Below are 17,092 nucleotides of genomic sequence, written 5' to 3'. Positions count from 1 at the left end.
TGTCATTACATTGAATTAAGGGAGAGGTCTTTCTATAGCTCTGATAAAGTGGTTTAAATCAGGTAAAAGAAAAAGAGAGGCTCTTGAAGAAACAGGAGTCACACATGATAAATGAAAAAGGAAGAAATCACAAGTCCCAGTATTATCTGTCTCAGAACACTGAGGGAAATGATGGAGCTTGTAACAAAATCATGCTGTTAATAAAATTGATTATGAGGTTGGAGTGCCATATATCTATGAGTCAACAGCTGAAAACAAAGGCAACACATTAGAGGATATCTTTAAAATGAAATTACACCTCTGCTCATGTCATGTTATCTCCATGAGGACTGCCTGGATTCTGCAACCAGTTCCTCCTAAGAATGATTGCCTTTACTTGGAAAGAAAAGGCAAGATGGTGCTTGTATAATATGCCCTGAGAAAGAATTCTGCAGCCCTGCAGCTGTGTGGCTGTGTTCCTCTCCAGCAGCAATGCTGGATTTAAACAGGAGAGGGCATTCATGACCAAGCATCTGAGTGTGCTGAGCGTTCTCTGTTTCTTAAAGGGAAGACATTTGAAAATGGTAACTTTTTTTTAAATGATTAATAAAGGCTTATCATCCAAAAATAAATCTTCTCTAGACATCATGTACCAAAAGGCGTATAAATAATTACAAATTAAAATCTGTCTAGTAAACGAATGTTTGAGGTGCCCTTAAGCAGCACTATTCCAAAGGCAGACAAAACCCCAGAAAAATCAGGAGGGTTTGAACAGCATGTTAATATTTTCTTTTCTAAAACTCTGGTGAGCCCTTAAAGAGACTACAATGGGGAGAGCTGGACTGGAAGCTGAACCAAGACTAATGAAACCCTGATGCTGTTCCTGGGTGCCATCTGTGAGCTTGGGCAAGATTTTTGGTGGGTCTGTGCCTCAGTTTCTTCTCTTAAAAGTGGGATTAAATGTTAAAAACTTCCATAAGCATGAAAATGACAACACTGTTGGCAGGAAATGGATAGTAGGTTAAGCTCACCACATCAAAGCTAGCCAGTCAGTATGAGTAATGCTAGTCACAGATATTTTTATATTTTTTCCCTTGTTCAGAAATGACTGAATTTTTCTGTGCATACCAGGCTTTCTCAGGGTGTTCAGCTGAGAGTGCTTGGATGAAAAGATACCTTCCCTAGGAATTTGTAAAAGAAATTATATAAGGTGTGTTGCTAGGCCACAGATGAAAACAGAAGTGTCTTGGTTAGCAGGAAGTGCCCTCTGCATCCTCCCTGTGCAGCTGGGAAAGCTGTATTCCCATTCCTACTTTATCCCCAGTGATAGCTGTGTACTATAAGTAGGTTTATCTGCTGTCCCAGCTTGAAGGGAGCTGACATGACCTAGTGACAGGCCCTTTGTTATTCACAATCCAGACGGTATCATTTAGAACAGATGGGGGATGCCCACAGTGCCTTGTGGGAATGCAAATACAGACACATGCTGTCCACCTCAAGTAAGGATAATCTGCTTTGGTCTGCAAATTTTCCTGTGGACATAGGCAAAGCCATCTGACCACCATCTGAGAGAGCTGAGCAGTCCTTTGGTACCAAACTCCCCAGCTCTCCTTCTTTTGGACGTTAGGTGTTTAAACTGCTCTGATTCTAAGGCACTGTGTAAACCCTGAGATAAACATAGGGGGGTAGAAAGCAGAGAGCTCATTTATGAATGCTCTCCCTGCACTTGCACCTTTCTGGAAGCCCTGAACAGCGTGCTGGCACGGCGATGGCTCTGGGCCAGGTCTGGCTGCCTGATGAGGAGGTGGCAGCCAGCTGCAGGATCCCCATCTGCGACCTTCAGGGCCCAGCAAGAGCCTCAAGGCTGCAGCTCCTTCCTGCTATCTCTGCTAACATGACAGGAAAAAAGTCAGGAGAAGAATAAGGACACTTCTGGTATGCACTGGCCCAGGCAGTTTCAAATGAGCACTGTGCTTTAGGAAAAAATATGGTTTATTATTTAAGTTATTCTGTAAGCAAAGCAACATGGCTTGCCTTTTCCTCACAATGATGGAGGGCATACAGAACAGCTGAATATGCAACTGCTGTTTAATTCAAGACTTAAGCAGTGTCATTAAACATATTTTCTTGCAGAGAAAAATTACTTCAACAGCAAACTGCATTTGTCTCACTTGTGAAAACACAGCTTATTAAGGGTGTTGCTTCTTCTATTTTGTAGGTGTTAGTCTGGCTATTTAATTAAGGGTCTGACAGTATTTTCATTAAAATATTTTCATTTTTCAGGATGTGTAAGCCTTAAAAATTAAAGCTTAATGGGTGAGTCTCCTTTTCACAAGCCAAACAGCAGTGCAACGATATAGCTACCTAAAAAATGAAAAACAAAGGAAAATGAAACGAAAAATAGATTATATTTCTAGGTTCTCAGAAGCCTCAGGGCAACACCGACCAAAGGTGCATAAAGACCTAAGTATATATTCTCCTGCACATATGAGATTAATGAACATTTTTCCAGATTAGTAACTGCTAAATTAGTAGATCTCTGCATTAACATATGAACAGATTGCTGCAAATGTAAGCAATAATTGAGTAGTTGTACCAGATTGCTGCTGCTTAACTGCAACGCTTAGCTTCAGCTCTCCCCATTTAGGAGGTAATCACGACTTCAGGGTTTATTAGAGCAAAAACGACACGCGTTTGCAGCCAGCTCTCCTAGGTGCATTCCCACCCCAGTGGGAATAATAAATCCTGTGCTCACAGGGTGATGCTCCAGGCTGCACCTTGGAGCCCAGACCGCACAGTGGCGGCTCGCCCCGAGTTTTAGGGTCTGGCTTTAACACGATGTGCCCCAGGGTGGCGGGGTTTGGGGTGTGCGGGACACAGGAGCCCTGAGGGCCGGCGGGGTTTGGGGTGTGCGGGACACAGGAGCCCTGAGGCCGGCGGGGTTTGGGGTGGGCGGGACACAGGAGCCCTGAGGGCCGGCAGGGTTTGGGGTGTGCGGGACACAGGAGCCCTGAGGGCCGGCAGGGTTTGGGGTGTGTGCGGGGAACAGGAGCCCTGAGGGCCGGCGGGGTTTGGGGTGTGTGGGGGGGACAGGAGCCCTGAGGGCCGGCGGGGTTTGGGGTGTGTGGGGGGGACAGGAGAGCTGAGGGCCGGCGGGGTTTGGGGTGTGTGGGGGGGACAGGAGAGCTGAGGGCCGGCGGGGTTTGGGGTGTGCGGGACACAGGAGCCCTGAGGGCCGGCAGGGTTTGGGGTGTGTGCGGGGAACAGGAGCCCTGAGGCCGGCGGGGTTTGGGGTGCGTGCGGGACACAGGAGCCCTGAGGGCCGGCGGGGCAGGGCCCGGGCGGGGCCGGCCGCGTCCTCCTGGCAACGGCGCCTTAAAGGCGGGCGGGGGCTGCGGCGGCGGCTGGTGCTGCCATGGCTCACGGTAGCCCCGTGGTGAGTGCCTAGGCTAGGCTCAGTTAGGCTAGGGTAGGCTCGGCTTAGTAAGGCTAGGCTAGCTGGGTCTGGCCGCGCCTCCTTGCAGGACCCTGGGGATGAAGAAGTCGCCTCCCAGCCTGGCCAGGAGCCGCTGCCCGTTTGCTGGCGCGGGAAGCCCAAGGACGACGTCGAAAGCCTTTTTTTAAAAAAAAAAAAAAAAAAAACAACCACAAACTTCTACATTTATCTTCTGTTGAAAATGTCCGTTTGTGGGCAAAAGCGTTGTGGCAAGGGTTGGCCCTGGGTAGCTGCGGGGTGGGAGGGACGCTGGGCAGGCCGGCGGTGCCAGGGAGGGCGGCGGAGGCCTTTGTGCCGTGACGGGGTCTGGCCGCTGCCGCCTCTCTCTTCCTGGCGCTCCCCCAGGGATGGGAACCCCTCGGGGAGGGAGCCTTGGCGGCTTTGCTGGAATGGTATCTGCATGAGCTCCTCCTGCCACCCCACTGCACACGAGTAAAACCGGAGTTGGACGGTTCCCACTCTGGATGGCCTGGTTCTGGCGAAGGAGTGTAAAGGAATATTAAGCTGGAGTACAATAGCGTCTGTGCTGTAACCGTTTTTCTCTAATCTGCAAGCATGTGGTGTTTGAATTTTTCAGTTGCTGTGTGCAGTTTTTATATAGCACAATAAATATTTGTACTCACTGTAGCTTGGCAATCCTGGGGAGAGGAATAGGCCCGTTGAAAGGTTTACATTTAGATTCTCTTCTGGATTAGCAGTGAAGGCAGAGCATTTGACATATGGGCTGATCAGCAGCTTTTAGTGTAGAGGTACAAGAGGAAATGTTTTTTCCCCTCTTCATCTTTTTAGTATCCTGAAAAAGTGCTGGGGAACTCTTTGGAGGTTGATAACCCCTGATAAGAAATTACACATGAGTATGTTTTTAAAGTAGTTATTTTGGTTGCTTTTTTCCAGAAAGTGTAACATGTTAGTTCTTAATATCTTCTTTTCTTTGAAAAGAAATTGTTTGCCATCTGCACTTCAGAACAACTTTGGATAAGTAAAATATTAATTTGATATTTAAAAAAAAAATTACTAATCCAGAATCTTGTAAGATTTCCTAAAATACCTCAGCTTCATTTTTCACCTTGTGTAGGCTATTCTGGCTAATGAGAGTCAAGATTAATAAGCTTTAAATTGATAAAGGCTCATTATCTTACATTTGCATTGGAGTGTAGAAATCTCGAAGCTCATGTGTATCTGCTGTCCAGGAATGACTGGAGGATTGTGGTTTAATCACTGACATCATGGGCGGAAGAAGGAATAAAATGTTCTGTTGGACTCCTATTGTAATGTAAGGTGAATGATCTGTATTGATAAAAGTAGTGTTCAGATTTCCACAGTTAGGTTACTATGCAGCATCAGACTGTTTCCACAAAGAAAACACCAAAAAAATCTCAATTGCTTTTTGTGGGTTCCTCACATTCTGCTTCTGATGGAATGGTTCATTTTTAATAGCTTGTATTATTGGTTGACCCTTAGATTAGGAGCAATGATTCCAGTATGACACAATGGGGTTAGACAGGCATGTTTGAAAATACAGCACAGCAATGGTTTTTGAATGTTTCTAGGATTTTTTTAAGCATTTACAAAATTATTGGTAGTCTAAACAATAATTTGAGGCTCAAATCCAGTACTTTTTTTAGAGTGTTAGATTTAAAAGAATGAGTGGACTTGCAGACCTTTGCATTTGTCATTCAGTTTATGAAACTGATCTGTTCACGCTGTTCAGTTTGTAACAGCAGTTTATGAGTTGAGATTAGACTTTGTGCTATCTTTTCAAATGACTCAATGCTCATCTTAAGTTGAAAATATTTATTTTTTCCTAATGCAGCCTGAGCTATACAAGTCCATCATTGAAGATGTGATTGAAGGTGTGCGGGAGCTCTTTGCAGAGGAGGGTGTAGAGGAGCAGGTTCTGAAAGACTTGAAGCAGGTTTGTTGGGTCCCCTTGCATTAATAGCAGTTGTGTTTGTGTTTTTCTTTTGAGATGATGGACCTGTCCATTTCTTTGCCCTCCAAAACATGCGAACTTTGCCCTGGCTTAAGAGTTAAAAGTGTCCTGCAAGTGGTGTGGGGGGCTGCTGGGAGTTGAAATTGGTTAGTTTTTGCTGCCCTATTTGTTAGATACAATCAGTCAATTTACTCTTGGAAAAGCTGGGAATACCTGATTATCTTTTTTGATGCAGTTTGTTTTTAAAGCTGATGCTTGTTGACCTTAATAATCTTGCTGCAGCTTTGGGAAACGAAGGTGACACAGTCTAGAGCAACAGAAGGCTTCTTCAAACACAGCCACTGTTCTCCACGGTTCAGTCTGCAGCTGCCACACAGCTCTCACAGCCTTTTGCAGACTTCAGCAGGTCAGATGTTGTTGGACACAGTACATGCAATTTAAGAATATCTCATTGATTTAGGATATTTTTGGAAGACTTGAAATACCCTTGGTTTGTGTATATATCTTATGCATATATCTAGCTTGATGTGAACAGTAATTATTTGAAAGCAGAACTTGACCAGTAAATGATGAATTAAACTTTAATAAATGAATAGGATTCTCTCTACATGCTGTTCATCAGCTGCTCATTTCCAGTGGCAAAACACGCAGAGAGTTTTAGCCTCCTTGTCTGCAGTCCTCCAAGTCTGAAGGGCTTGTAGCACTTCAGTTGCAAATTTACCTGCAGGGTTAAGCTCCTGCTTCCCCTGTTAATGTGTGTCCTGATGTGCAGAGTTTTTATGGCTCGTTTGTGCCATGCAGTTCTGCTGTCAGGTTGGGGCTTAATCTCCTTCTCAATTTGTTGAAATGTAATCCCTTGCTCAAACAGAAGAGAGGAAGGCTTTTTAGTTTATCTTTCAGTTAGTTTTTCTAAAAGGAGCATTCCTGTTGCAGAGGAGTACTTGACTTTCACACAGTCTCTGACATCAGGACCTATTCTTCTTAATAGAGTCCAGCTGACCACTGTGGTATTGTTGTGGTAGAGTGTAGTACTCAGCTGAGACTTATCCCAAAGTGAGAGGCTGTTAGGACCTTTGCCCATGAAGGACAAACCCCATATGAGATGATTTAATGAAAATCCGTGTTGTAGTGTATTTCAAGCTTGGGCAGGCATTCTTTATCAGTGGGGTTCTTCACTTTTTTTTCCTTTTTTTTTTTTTTCCTTCCTTTCTTGTGTTTGTTTGGTTGTTTTTCTTTACAGTCTTCCTAGTTGAATGAACCATTTTTGGAGGCAGGTGTTTTATTAGTTCCATGTGACTAAAGGGAATATACTTTTGTGTTTGCAGGCTATTGCAGATTTTATATTTAATGAGCCTTTCCTTCTTACTCTTAAGTTTTTAAAGGGCAATAATATGGCCAAGCAGTGTGAGTAAATCTATTTATTTCTAAAAAGGGGATTTGAATTGCCCCATGGCTAGAGATTTTCAAATTAGTTAAGGCCACCTAAATTGCTTGCTTCTAAAAGCCCAGGAGAGTTTTCCCTTTGCCCTTTTTTCTCCCATGGAATTCAGTATTGGGTGCTGTTGAAAATCTTATCCTACTCTTCCTACTTTTAACGTCATTGGTTTTTCTCTGCTGTGAAAAAACTACTAGCATGTTTTCCTCAAGTTGACAAGGCAATACTTGTGCTCACTAATGAGGATGAACTGAAGTTAGATTGCTTTCGTTTCACCCATGTTTGCTGTAAATTATTGAATGATAACTGTATCCAAGAAATTAATGTTTTTTGTAAAGTGGCTTTTTTATTTTTTTACAGCTTCTTATGTCATCCAAGCTGGCAGAGGTTTTCAGCATTTCACAGCAGCAAAACTGGTATGTAGCTGTAGTGATGTTTTACTTCAGTTTTGATTATGTTGGACTCCTAACTTTTTAAAATTGTTTTCCAGTTATTAATAGGCTTCAGGAGGGAGAGTTGTAACACTGCTGCTTCTGTTGGAGCAGTGAAAAAAGAAGGGCTGTACCAACTGGTTCTGCAAGAAGTGAAGCCAGAAATGTTGGAAAGATACAGCTGCCTGTATTTAGCCCATAGGATGAAAGTGTAGTGGAAATGGCACAGCTACATATACTTCTAAAAGAAAAAAATTTATTACTGGTTGTTAAAATAGTGCATGGCTGGGAAATACTACCACTAGGGAAGCTGGGAGCAGCATTATCTGTGAGGTGTAGAAATCATCCAGAAGGAAAATGAGTGTTTTTATAGTTGACAAGTTTGGAACTCTGGGCATAGTGAAATTTCTTTGGGGAGCAGCCACTGATTGCCAGAGCTTGATGAACTTACTGAGTGCCTCCTGAGCCTCAAGCTAAGTAGCTTGTCAAGTTGAAATATAATATTGGGAAGATGTTTGTGCAATATGTGTGCTTCCTGATTGAAAAGTTGATTTCCTCAGAAGAGCTAGATTTAATGGGAGGTGTATATCCAACTCTTTGCTTCCCAGGAAGAAAAGAGACTATGAAGTGACTTCATAGGCCTAGGCAAGAAACCTGTGCTGTGTGGAGTAATGCATAAACTTAGGTAAAAGTGACTTTGAGTAGAAAAACGCCTTTCTGGATGGTGGGTACTTGCAGGGATTATGGAAAAAGTTGCCTTAACAAAAAGGGAGTGTGATAGCTGGAAAGCAGGAAACACCTGGGGCAAGCTGTTACTCTGTCAGTGCAGAATACTCTTCATCTGTCTAAATCTCAGAAGCTTGATGCAGCTTTCCAGTGAAGATGACCACAGAGGGGCCCTCACTCCTGTTTCCCATGGATACTCCAGGTGTGGCACTCCATGCCCTGTCCTGCCTAAGCCCAGCTCTTGTGTTGCAGGGGCCCCCACGAGTGGGTGTGACTCTTGCTCTCCCTTCGTGTGTTGCTTACCCTTTGCAGATGCCAGCTGGAGTGATGCTGCAGCCAGCACCAGGTAAGGGTAACAGGGGGATTAGTCAAACCTTGCAGTGCCCTGGGGATGTGGCAAGGCAGTCTGAGGGACAGTAGATGAAACAGATGAGAAGTGTAGGGTAGAGGCAGTTACCCTTCTCTTTGTACTTTGTTTTTGTAGTGGCTGTGTGGGGGAAGGAACTGCAATGATTAGTTGGTGTGTCAGTTTTACAGCTCTTAACAAGTGCTTTCCTTTGTTAGCCCAGACGAAGGTATCTCCCTCTCCCTGTCTCTCTGGGGCAATCTTCTGTGCTTTCAAAAAGCTAAAAGCACTGTGGTGTGTCAGAGACAAAATTGATTTCTTATTCAAATAAAAGCCAACTATCTGTTAACCTTTTTGATCCCATTCTTTTGGTGATAACACTGCCTGTACTGCTTGTACTGCTTTGGTGTGATCAGTGGAAGGCTTAGTTCACTCATTGACTCTTCTCTCAAACAGCTGTTCTTTGATGAAAACTGACATCTCTAGTTATCTGTTTCAGGTATAATTCCTGTAGACTGGTACCAGTGACTCTGTCTGTGTGAGCATGTGTGTATGGGGAGAAGAAAAGTCAAATATGGAAGTTGGCTCTGGCATCTCAATTCTAACACTGATAGTAAAAACGTTAAACATTCAGTATTTGGACTGGTTTTCTTCAGAAAAAGATAGATAAATTAGGGGTTGTTTTTTTTTTTTAAACTAATTTTAGTTTTAGGTATTAGGTATTCTCTCTAAAAAACTTAAAGTTTTTTAGGCAGAGAAAATACCAAAATACACATTTTTTTAGTATTTTCTCTGCCTTTTTTAAAGGCATGAACTTGCCCTGTAGCTATGGACTAGTTTACTGTTTCATTTTGTATTCCTTAGTTTCTGGAATGACAAGGGAAAAGTGAAAACCCAGGGTATTTATTTATTTATTTAAAATCCAGTATGTAGTTAAATTATTGAACCTATTGTCACAGGGTACTGTGTAGGCCAGACCCAAAAAGAGGTGTTAAACATGATGGACTGGCTGGAAGCCACAATTCAGAAAGCTTCTGAATGCCTGATTTTCAAGGGCTGGAATTGTGCTTGAGGAAAGTTTTGCTTTGCAAATGTCCTTTTTCTCATAGTGTGTCCTGGTGTTTGCTCTTGTTTTTAGTGGTGACAGGTCAGTGGCCTGGATGAGCCTGTAGTTTCACCTGCTGAAGCAGTTTTAAACTCTTCTCTCTGCAGGACAGCTTTACAAGGTGAATGTGCCTGTTGTGGTCACACAGGCCTCAGGAGATGGAAGCATTCTCCACTACCCTGTGCAGCAGATGTTTCATCCCCTTGGGCAAGCTTCAGTTCTGCAGGCCAGCCTTGCCAGTGTCACACAGCTGAATGCATCTGCTGCCCATGCAGCTGGTGAAACACTGCAGCCCCAGGAGGCTGCTCTCCAACAGGCTGTGCTGTTTAAACCGAGCTATGTGGAAAAACAACACCTGGAGAACTCTACTACCTTGGTCCAGCAGCCTTCTGTGAGTCTGCAGGAATATGAAATTAATGCAGTGTTGAATCAGTGCAGTGAATCCACAGAAAAATTCCAGCATGACAACCTTCACACAGCTGTGTTTACTCCAGAATGCTCTGAAGGACTTTTTATTGATGAATCCTTGGCAAGCAGCTCAAGCAATGTCCTGCTGGATGTGGAGGGGCAGCTGGACATGGAGCATCCGGAACTGCTGCAGCAGCAGGTGTCTGATGATATCATTGACCTGATTATTGCAGGGGAAAGTTTGGATGAAAATGCATTTCTAAAGGATCAGGGCAGCATGGCTCCATCTGACAAGGTAAGGCCTTTTGTTTCTCAGCTAATGAAAATACATCTGTTGGAGGGGGTTGTTTGAACACATTTCTAAGTGACAACTAGCACCCCTAAATGAGAAGAACAAAAGTTATTTTGATTTTATGGTTCAATCTTAAGCTTGTTTAGAATAGCAGTAGCTGACTGCTTGTTTTTACATTAAGAATTTGTCAAAACTACTGTGATTGATGAGAATATCAATTTAAAAATACGGAAAAATGTAATGGATACATAGAATGTATTAGACTTACTGATTACTTTTGGGGTTTTTTTGTGACTAAGAAGACATGAAAGACTCCTTGAGAACTTCCATATCATTCTGGCATGATCTGCATATGGATACTGGTCAATTGTGGGCAAAGTGCTTTTGCAGGATCAGCTGGGATTAATTTTATCTTATAATGTGTGAAGAGTATTAAAGATGTATTGAGAATGCATTCAGGATGAAAAGTCAAATTTGATAAGTGAAAATCTCCTTGAAGAAAATATATTTCCTTGGGGAAAAAGTCCTGGATAAACTAGAACTCAGCTAGAGCTGTGTGGGAAACTTGAGTGATTTTAATTAACAAGCCTCTTTCCTGACCTCATCTAATTTTGGTGCCAGAAATGATTTGCAGATGTTTGAAGTTCAGGCTGGCTTGGTGACTTTGAGTTGTAGTGCTCATATGTGATTGAGACAAATTTATTAAATGCAAATTTAATGCCAGCAATGCCAAATGTCTGTAAATAGAAAGTGTAATGTTGCTCGTCTGAACTCTGATGGCAGCATGATGAAGGCTGTCTGTAGTGAGAATGGGAGGTCAAAACAAAGTGTTCCTTTCCTGAACTAGGGAGTGTATGTGGATGGGAATTAAGTGCTACAATAAAGATTTAATGAGAAACTGAAGATGGCTGAAACCTTAAAGCCCTTTTATGCTCCTGTGAATGCTCTGTTTAGGAATTTTGTCACTTTTATGAACAGCAACTTGAGTTACTGAAATATTTACTGTCTCTACCAGCTTTTTATATCTTATTTAAACAAAGCATTTTGAATGAGTTGAGGGAGAGGGATCAGGTCCTCTTGACTTTTATTTCAAAAATGAAAAATTCTATTTTGGGGGTGGAGGAGTAGCTTCCTTTTTTGCTTTTATGGGAGGATTGTTTTTTGCAATAGAAATTCTAAGTGTCCACTTGATTGCCTTTGTTTTAGAGTTGTTTGAGTACAAAGGTGTTTAGAGAAAAGGGTAAGAAATTTTTTTTCTGTATTGCTGAGGAATATTTGACCTGGGTTCCGTTTAAGTTAGATGCAACGCCACGTTTACAAATGTACTCAGGCTTGACAAGCAGTAGGACCTGAAACTCCCATGTTAGCGCCCCTCGCTTGTTGATACATTAAACACAAGCCTCAGGCTGTGTGCTGAGCACGGGGGTGTTGACTCACGAGCTGTCCCTGGTCTCTTTCACTGCTGTCCCACGGAACCCGCGGAGCAGGCGGAATCCGATTCCCCGCTGGAGAAAGATCTCTGCAGTGACATTGAAGGCATAAGTCAGCTCGATGGCACCGGGGATGTTTCTTCTAAGGAACAAATACCACATACCAAAGATAAAGAAGAGAATGAATTCATTGGCTTTATTGATTCAGAGGATCTAAGAGTTCTGGATGATGAGGAAGACTATGATGAAGAATGTGACAGTTCTTCAAACATAGAGTCCAGCGGCAGTGATGGGGACAATGAAGACCTCCAGATAGACATAGTTGAGGAGGTAATTTACTTTTAAGCCTTTAGAAGCACATAACAATATTAGACCTCTCAACTGTTGAATTGTTGGACCTAGAACAGTTCCTGGTTAGTTTAGTGCAGGGCATGCACAGTGAAGTTACAAACCTCTGGAGATAGGAGGTACTGCAGAGAAATTACTTGAAAGCTCATTATGAAGAGTATGGACAAATGAAAGAGCTGTTGGAAAGTCATTTGCTTATTGGATGAATTAAAATACTTAGCTATCAGAATTAAAGTTTGCTTGTAAAACCCTGTGGAATGGAATGGAGCTTTTGACTTAAGTAAGATATTATTTAAAGAATTAGATTTAAATAAGATCAGGATATAAATCTAGGTTTCCTTTCCTTCTGAAGGACCACAGGGGATTAGAGAAAAATGTGATACAAGAACTTTATTCTCTGTTTAATGCCTTGTGTTTCTTTTAATGCCATGTTAATGCCCTAAGTTTTCCTTTTTCTTAAAGATATGCAATTTTGTATCCTATGGGTTTGTTCACAAGAGCATCAACTTGTAACATTTGGACTTCACATAAATACAACTTGATCAGTATTTCAGTCACTGCTTTATCACTTAGCAGTTTTGCTTTTTTGACCTGTGTTTTTGTTCAGGGTGTTTTATGCAAAAACTTAAAAGGTACTTGTAAATGAGGTTGGTGCAATGTGGACTTCACAGGTCTTCATTTTTGCAATGGTAACTTTATTGTTCTGGGAATGTTTAATTCCAAGTATATTCAATGCTATTCTGAAAGAGTGTATAAAACAGAATTTTAATCTCTAGGACCCCTTAAACTCTGGTGATGATGTCAGTGAGCAGGACATTGCAGACTTGTTTGACACCGACAATGTGATCGTTTGTCAGTATGAAAAGGTACAGTAATACACTTTTATCTTTGTTCTTTAAATCCTAAATAATACCTGCAGCAAATCCATCTCTGCTCTCCTGTCAGTGCCTTTTGAAGAAACTCTAATGCTATAATGGAGTGTTTAAATGATGTGTTTAGCTGACAATAGTCTGAAGACTTTCCTACTGTTTTCTGAAAAGAGGATAATCGTAATGGGCTATTAAAGGAAAAGGGAACAAGAAGTCTGGCAAAATTATGATTTGTAAAGATGCAAAAGCTTGTTTATTTCCTTAACTTTCAAGTAAGATCAACATCTCTGTTGATCATACATCTCTGTGGATGTATGTAGGCATATTCAGGTGTGAATTAAGGCTTTTATAAAGGATAACAGAAAGAGAGGTGTATGTTATGTTCTTTTCCTTTTTTTTTTTGTCTTTATAGTGCTTACTGAGAGATTTTCCTAACAGAATTTTGTTGTGTCTGAGAAACAAAGTAGCTGTTAAGTGCCTTATTGTCCACCTTCATTTTAATGTTTAAAATTCAACTTTACTTTGAGCTCCTGAAGATCACATTAAATCCTTTTAGCTATTGTATGGATTTGGATGCTTACATGTCAGTCATTTAAAAGAGGAAAAAAGGGCATATTTTAAAGGAAATACGGAAAAATGTGTCTGTAGTTAGTTTAAGAGCGTGCCTTGACTTTTTTTTTAATATTCTTTCAAAAGTGCCTAGAGACAACTTTTTGTGTGTCTAACTATGCCTGTCTTAATGGTTGTCTGTGGTTTAGGAAATGGAGAGGTGGTAAGAAAATTGTCTTCATAAAACTGTGACAGATTGATCTTTCTTGAGACCAGTTATTTTGGGAAGTTACAGGGATATGTGTAGAAAATGCCTCTGAAATGAAGCTATTGGTGTCTGTATTGTAGTGAAAGGTACACCAAGTGTTGCAGCCTCAGAACTCAGACATTACAGTTGCCATAGGTAGTGCATACTGTTATCTAGAGCAAGTTTTGTCTGAAATAAGCTGAAAAATTGCCTAAAAATCTAACAGAAACTACTAGGAAGGTCAGCACTGGGCATGCCTTACAGGAAATTTAATATCAGATGTTATTAGAAATTGAGAGTTACAGAAACTGGGGGAAGATGTTGGTAACTTTCCCCTTTGCAATACAGATGTAATGAAACATGTAGGCCCAGTAGAAAGTAGATAAAACCAGTTATGTCCTAAGTTTCCTTGTTACCTTTAAAACAATATTGTTGATAAAATTGCTGTCCTGTTTCTTTTCTTTCTGCAATTGGAAACTGATACTGAGAATTCAAGGAATTTTCTAGGGATATTTAAAATTCCTTCTTTTAGTATTAAACAAACCTTTCTGGAGTATGGATCTCTTTGCAGGCATTTTAAAAGAAACAGAATATGCAAATTCTTTCTTACTTAAAAAAAAAAAGCAATATTTGCTTTTAAGTCAAGTTTTGATGTTTTTAGCCTGTTCCTAACACCTCTGTGCCAGCAACATTGCATTGCCATGTGGAAAGGAAAACATTGCATTTTAGTTAAGCTACACTGGTTTGCAAGGTGTGCTGTGTTTCGGGATTGCCCTGTTGCTGTTCTCTTGTCCTGCTGGAGTTGAGCTGTCATGAGTAACACTTTTTAGGGGGAAGTGGGATAGGAGAGTGGGACAGGATGGGATAAGATTCAGGAGGTTTCTCTCTTGGGGGGGCAGGGAGTTCTTTATAAACAATTGAAGTATAATGCTTCCATTGAGTATTCCATTGAATATTTTGGGTTATAACTATTTTAAAATAAAAACCAAACTGGTTGTGCTTAAATCTTGTTTTTTTTTTTTTAATGACTGGTCTAATTTATATTTGTGATTTCATTAATTTTGATTATTATTTTTCATCAGATACATCGAACTAAGAACAAATGGAAGTTCTACTTAAAAGATGGAGTGATGTCCATTGAGGGTAAAGACCATGTTTTTGCAAAAGCTACTGGAGATGCAGAGTGGTGAGGATTCACTCCAGTAAGTCCTTGAAGGCTGTGGCATTATTTCCTTATAAGCCTTCTGTGAAACAGCTGGACTTTCTACTGTTGTGCCATTACAAAAAAAAACAACAAAAAACTGAAAAAAAACAAACCCCAAACCAACAAATCTGTGATGAAAAAATATGCAAAATCTGTGGTGTTAATCTGTTTAATTTGTAAACTAAACCACTGTACTGTTAGCTGCTCAGCTGTCTTTGCTGTTTTTTCGTATTATTTCATTTTTTCCAATGAAGAAGCATCATTGGAATGAGTAGCTTTAAAGTTTGAAGTGTTACATCTTTTTGTAATTCAAGAAGGTAAAGAAATACTTAGTAATTAGTAAAGAACTACTTATTGATTATAATCAAATAAGTTTTAGTTCTGTTATTTTTTCGCCAGTTCTTAAAAGCTGAGGTATGAAATATAAATTGACATATAAAATCACACTGTTGTGTTACTCTTTTCAAAGACACTTGAGTTTAAAAAAAAGGCAATATCTATGCAAGTCTGTAACCTGTGGTTGTTTCAGCTGCACATTTCTCTTGATTTTTTTTTTTTAGTTGCTTTGTGTTTTTTGGACTTAGTTTAAAGACATGCACTCTAGATGCAATAAGGGAAAGATCCTGGAGCTCTCAATATATGAGAATTATTATTGTTTATTCTATACTAGCTATGTCTACTGAGATGCAATGAGGAGTGTGATGCAACGTTAAAATGTGATTTATTTTCACTGTCAATGCAAAGTCATTTAAGTTTGCTATTGTACATCTCCACTTTGTTCTAGGACTACAGACCAGTAAGCTGTGAATGATACAATTTGTGCATAATAATAAAAGTGTCATCTCATATGCATTTCTAGCACAGAGTTGTTTTTGTGTTCCCTCAGTTTAAACTCTGCTTAGAGAAGAGGGTACAAGCCATGCATGTGGCAGTAGTTCACCCTACTGTGAGATCTGCATTCCTCCCAACATCAACTTATTGTTAATTCTTCTAGAAATAAAGGTCCAAAAGAAGCTTTGGGCCCTTGTCTTTCAGAGCTGCAGCTTTTCCCTGGCTGGCTCCTGTTCCTTGTAGGGCAAGATGGGCAATTCCATGGTAAAGCTTGCAGCCAGGCTGCTTCAGAACAGGATCATCCTGCTGGAAGGGCAGTGCTACACTAGGGCACACCTCCCCCCTGTCTGCTATTCCCATGTCTGCTGGAATGAGACATTTTGCTTATCTGTAATCCCTGAGAGGGTGCAGAGGCTGGGAGAAGGGAAGGAAAATTCTGAGGGTGGGAGAGAATGAATGTATGGAAGAAATTAAGGGAAAAACCGCAGCCCTTGTTGGTAATGGTGCAAATGCTTGTGCTAATGCCATAAGGCAGGAAGTAGTTATTTTAAAACTGAGTCTGTTACATGCTTTTTTGGATGCCTGTGCTACTCTCCAGTGTCAAAGACAGGACACTGAACTAGAGTACTTGAACCAAGTGTGACATTCCTTTTGTCTTTTGTAGATGCTGCTGCTGGAATGTGAAGAACTGTGTGTCCAGGGGCAGTTAAAATATTGCAGTGTATGATTTCTTTTCCCCCATTCAGATGACTTGTAGCTGCACTGATGCTATGCTTCAGACCCATAAATGCACAAAAAATGCAGCTCTTACTGCATGATAGATGCTTTTAGGTTTCAGCACTCTCTCACAGGCTCTGAGGTGCTCATGCTCTGTAAATGTGCACATTATGAACTCTGGGGCCATTTCCAATGTCAGAAAAGACTGGGAGCAGAGTTAGTGTGGCACAGGAATCCATGGGACAGGACTGGATATGCACCATTCACTAAGCACCACAAAGGCTCTGAATGGTGCTTCTGAATTTGACCTGTTTTTCCTGGTCACTATAAAGGGGCTAAAGAGCACTTAGTTTTTAGCTAGTTTTACAGATAACATTAGTAAAGAATTACAACTTTGAACAAGACATTTACAATTAAATACACCTGAAGTCAAGAATTTTTATAGTGGAAAAAAAAGCTTCTTATTAAAATGTAAGCTCTAGCCTGTGACTTGAACAGTAATCTGTGCTTTTGATCTGAATAGTTTATGAATCAATGTTTTTGATTGCTGCTACTTACAGTTTAACAAACATATTGCTGCAGATGTGACAGGATGAGCTGTGTAATACCAGTTATGGCCTTCAAAGATACTTCAGTAAATGGCTGTCTAAAACTTTGCACAGAAAGAAGGTAAAGTAAAAATAATGAGATAGAATAAGAAGAGTAACTTGTATGAGAAGCTCTGTCATGAATCTAAATTTCTTATT

General features: G+C 40.9%; 1 protein-coding gene across 1 annotated transcript; it reads left to right on the top strand.

Annotated features, from left to right (window-relative positions):
* The first annotated feature begins 3,394 nt into the window (after window positions 1-3,394).
* Window positions 3,395-14,784, top strand: GTF2A1L (general transcription factor IIA subunit 1 like). The gene is made up of 9 exons (XM_066546287.1): window positions 3,395-3,415; window positions 5,289-5,390; window positions 5,691-5,814; window positions 7,204-7,259; window positions 8,253-8,346; window positions 9,559-10,156; window positions 11,623-11,911; window positions 12,706-12,795; window positions 14,677-14,784. Exons 1-9 carry the CDS (start codon window positions 3,395-3,397, stop codon window positions 14,782-14,784), a joined length of 1,482 nt encoding a protein of 493 aa, XP_066402384.1.
* The last annotated feature ends 2,308 nt before the right edge of the window (window positions 14,785-17,092 follow it).

This window comes from Molothrus aeneus, chromosome 3 (genome assembly GCF_037042795.1).
Source record: "Molothrus aeneus isolate 106 chromosome 3, BPBGC_Maene_1.0, whole genome shotgun sequence".
NCBI classification, from domain to species: domain Eukaryota; kingdom Metazoa; phylum Chordata; class Aves; order Passeriformes; family Icteridae; genus Molothrus; species Molothrus aeneus.
This window is presented reverse-complemented; position numbering and strand designations above follow the sequence as displayed.

Coding starts and splice junctions, on each gene's coding strand:
- GTF2A1L (XM_066546287.1), top strand. CDS start 3,395: ATGGCTCACGGTAGCCCCGTG. Junction 5,391..5,690: donor TTCTGAAAGACTTGAAGCAG/GTTTGTTGGGTC, acceptor ATCTTGCTGCAG/CTTTGGGAAACGAAGGTGAC. Junction 11,912..12,705: donor AGATAGACATAGTTGAGGAG/GTAATTTACTTT, acceptor TTTAATCTCTAG/GACCCCTTAAACTCTGGTGA.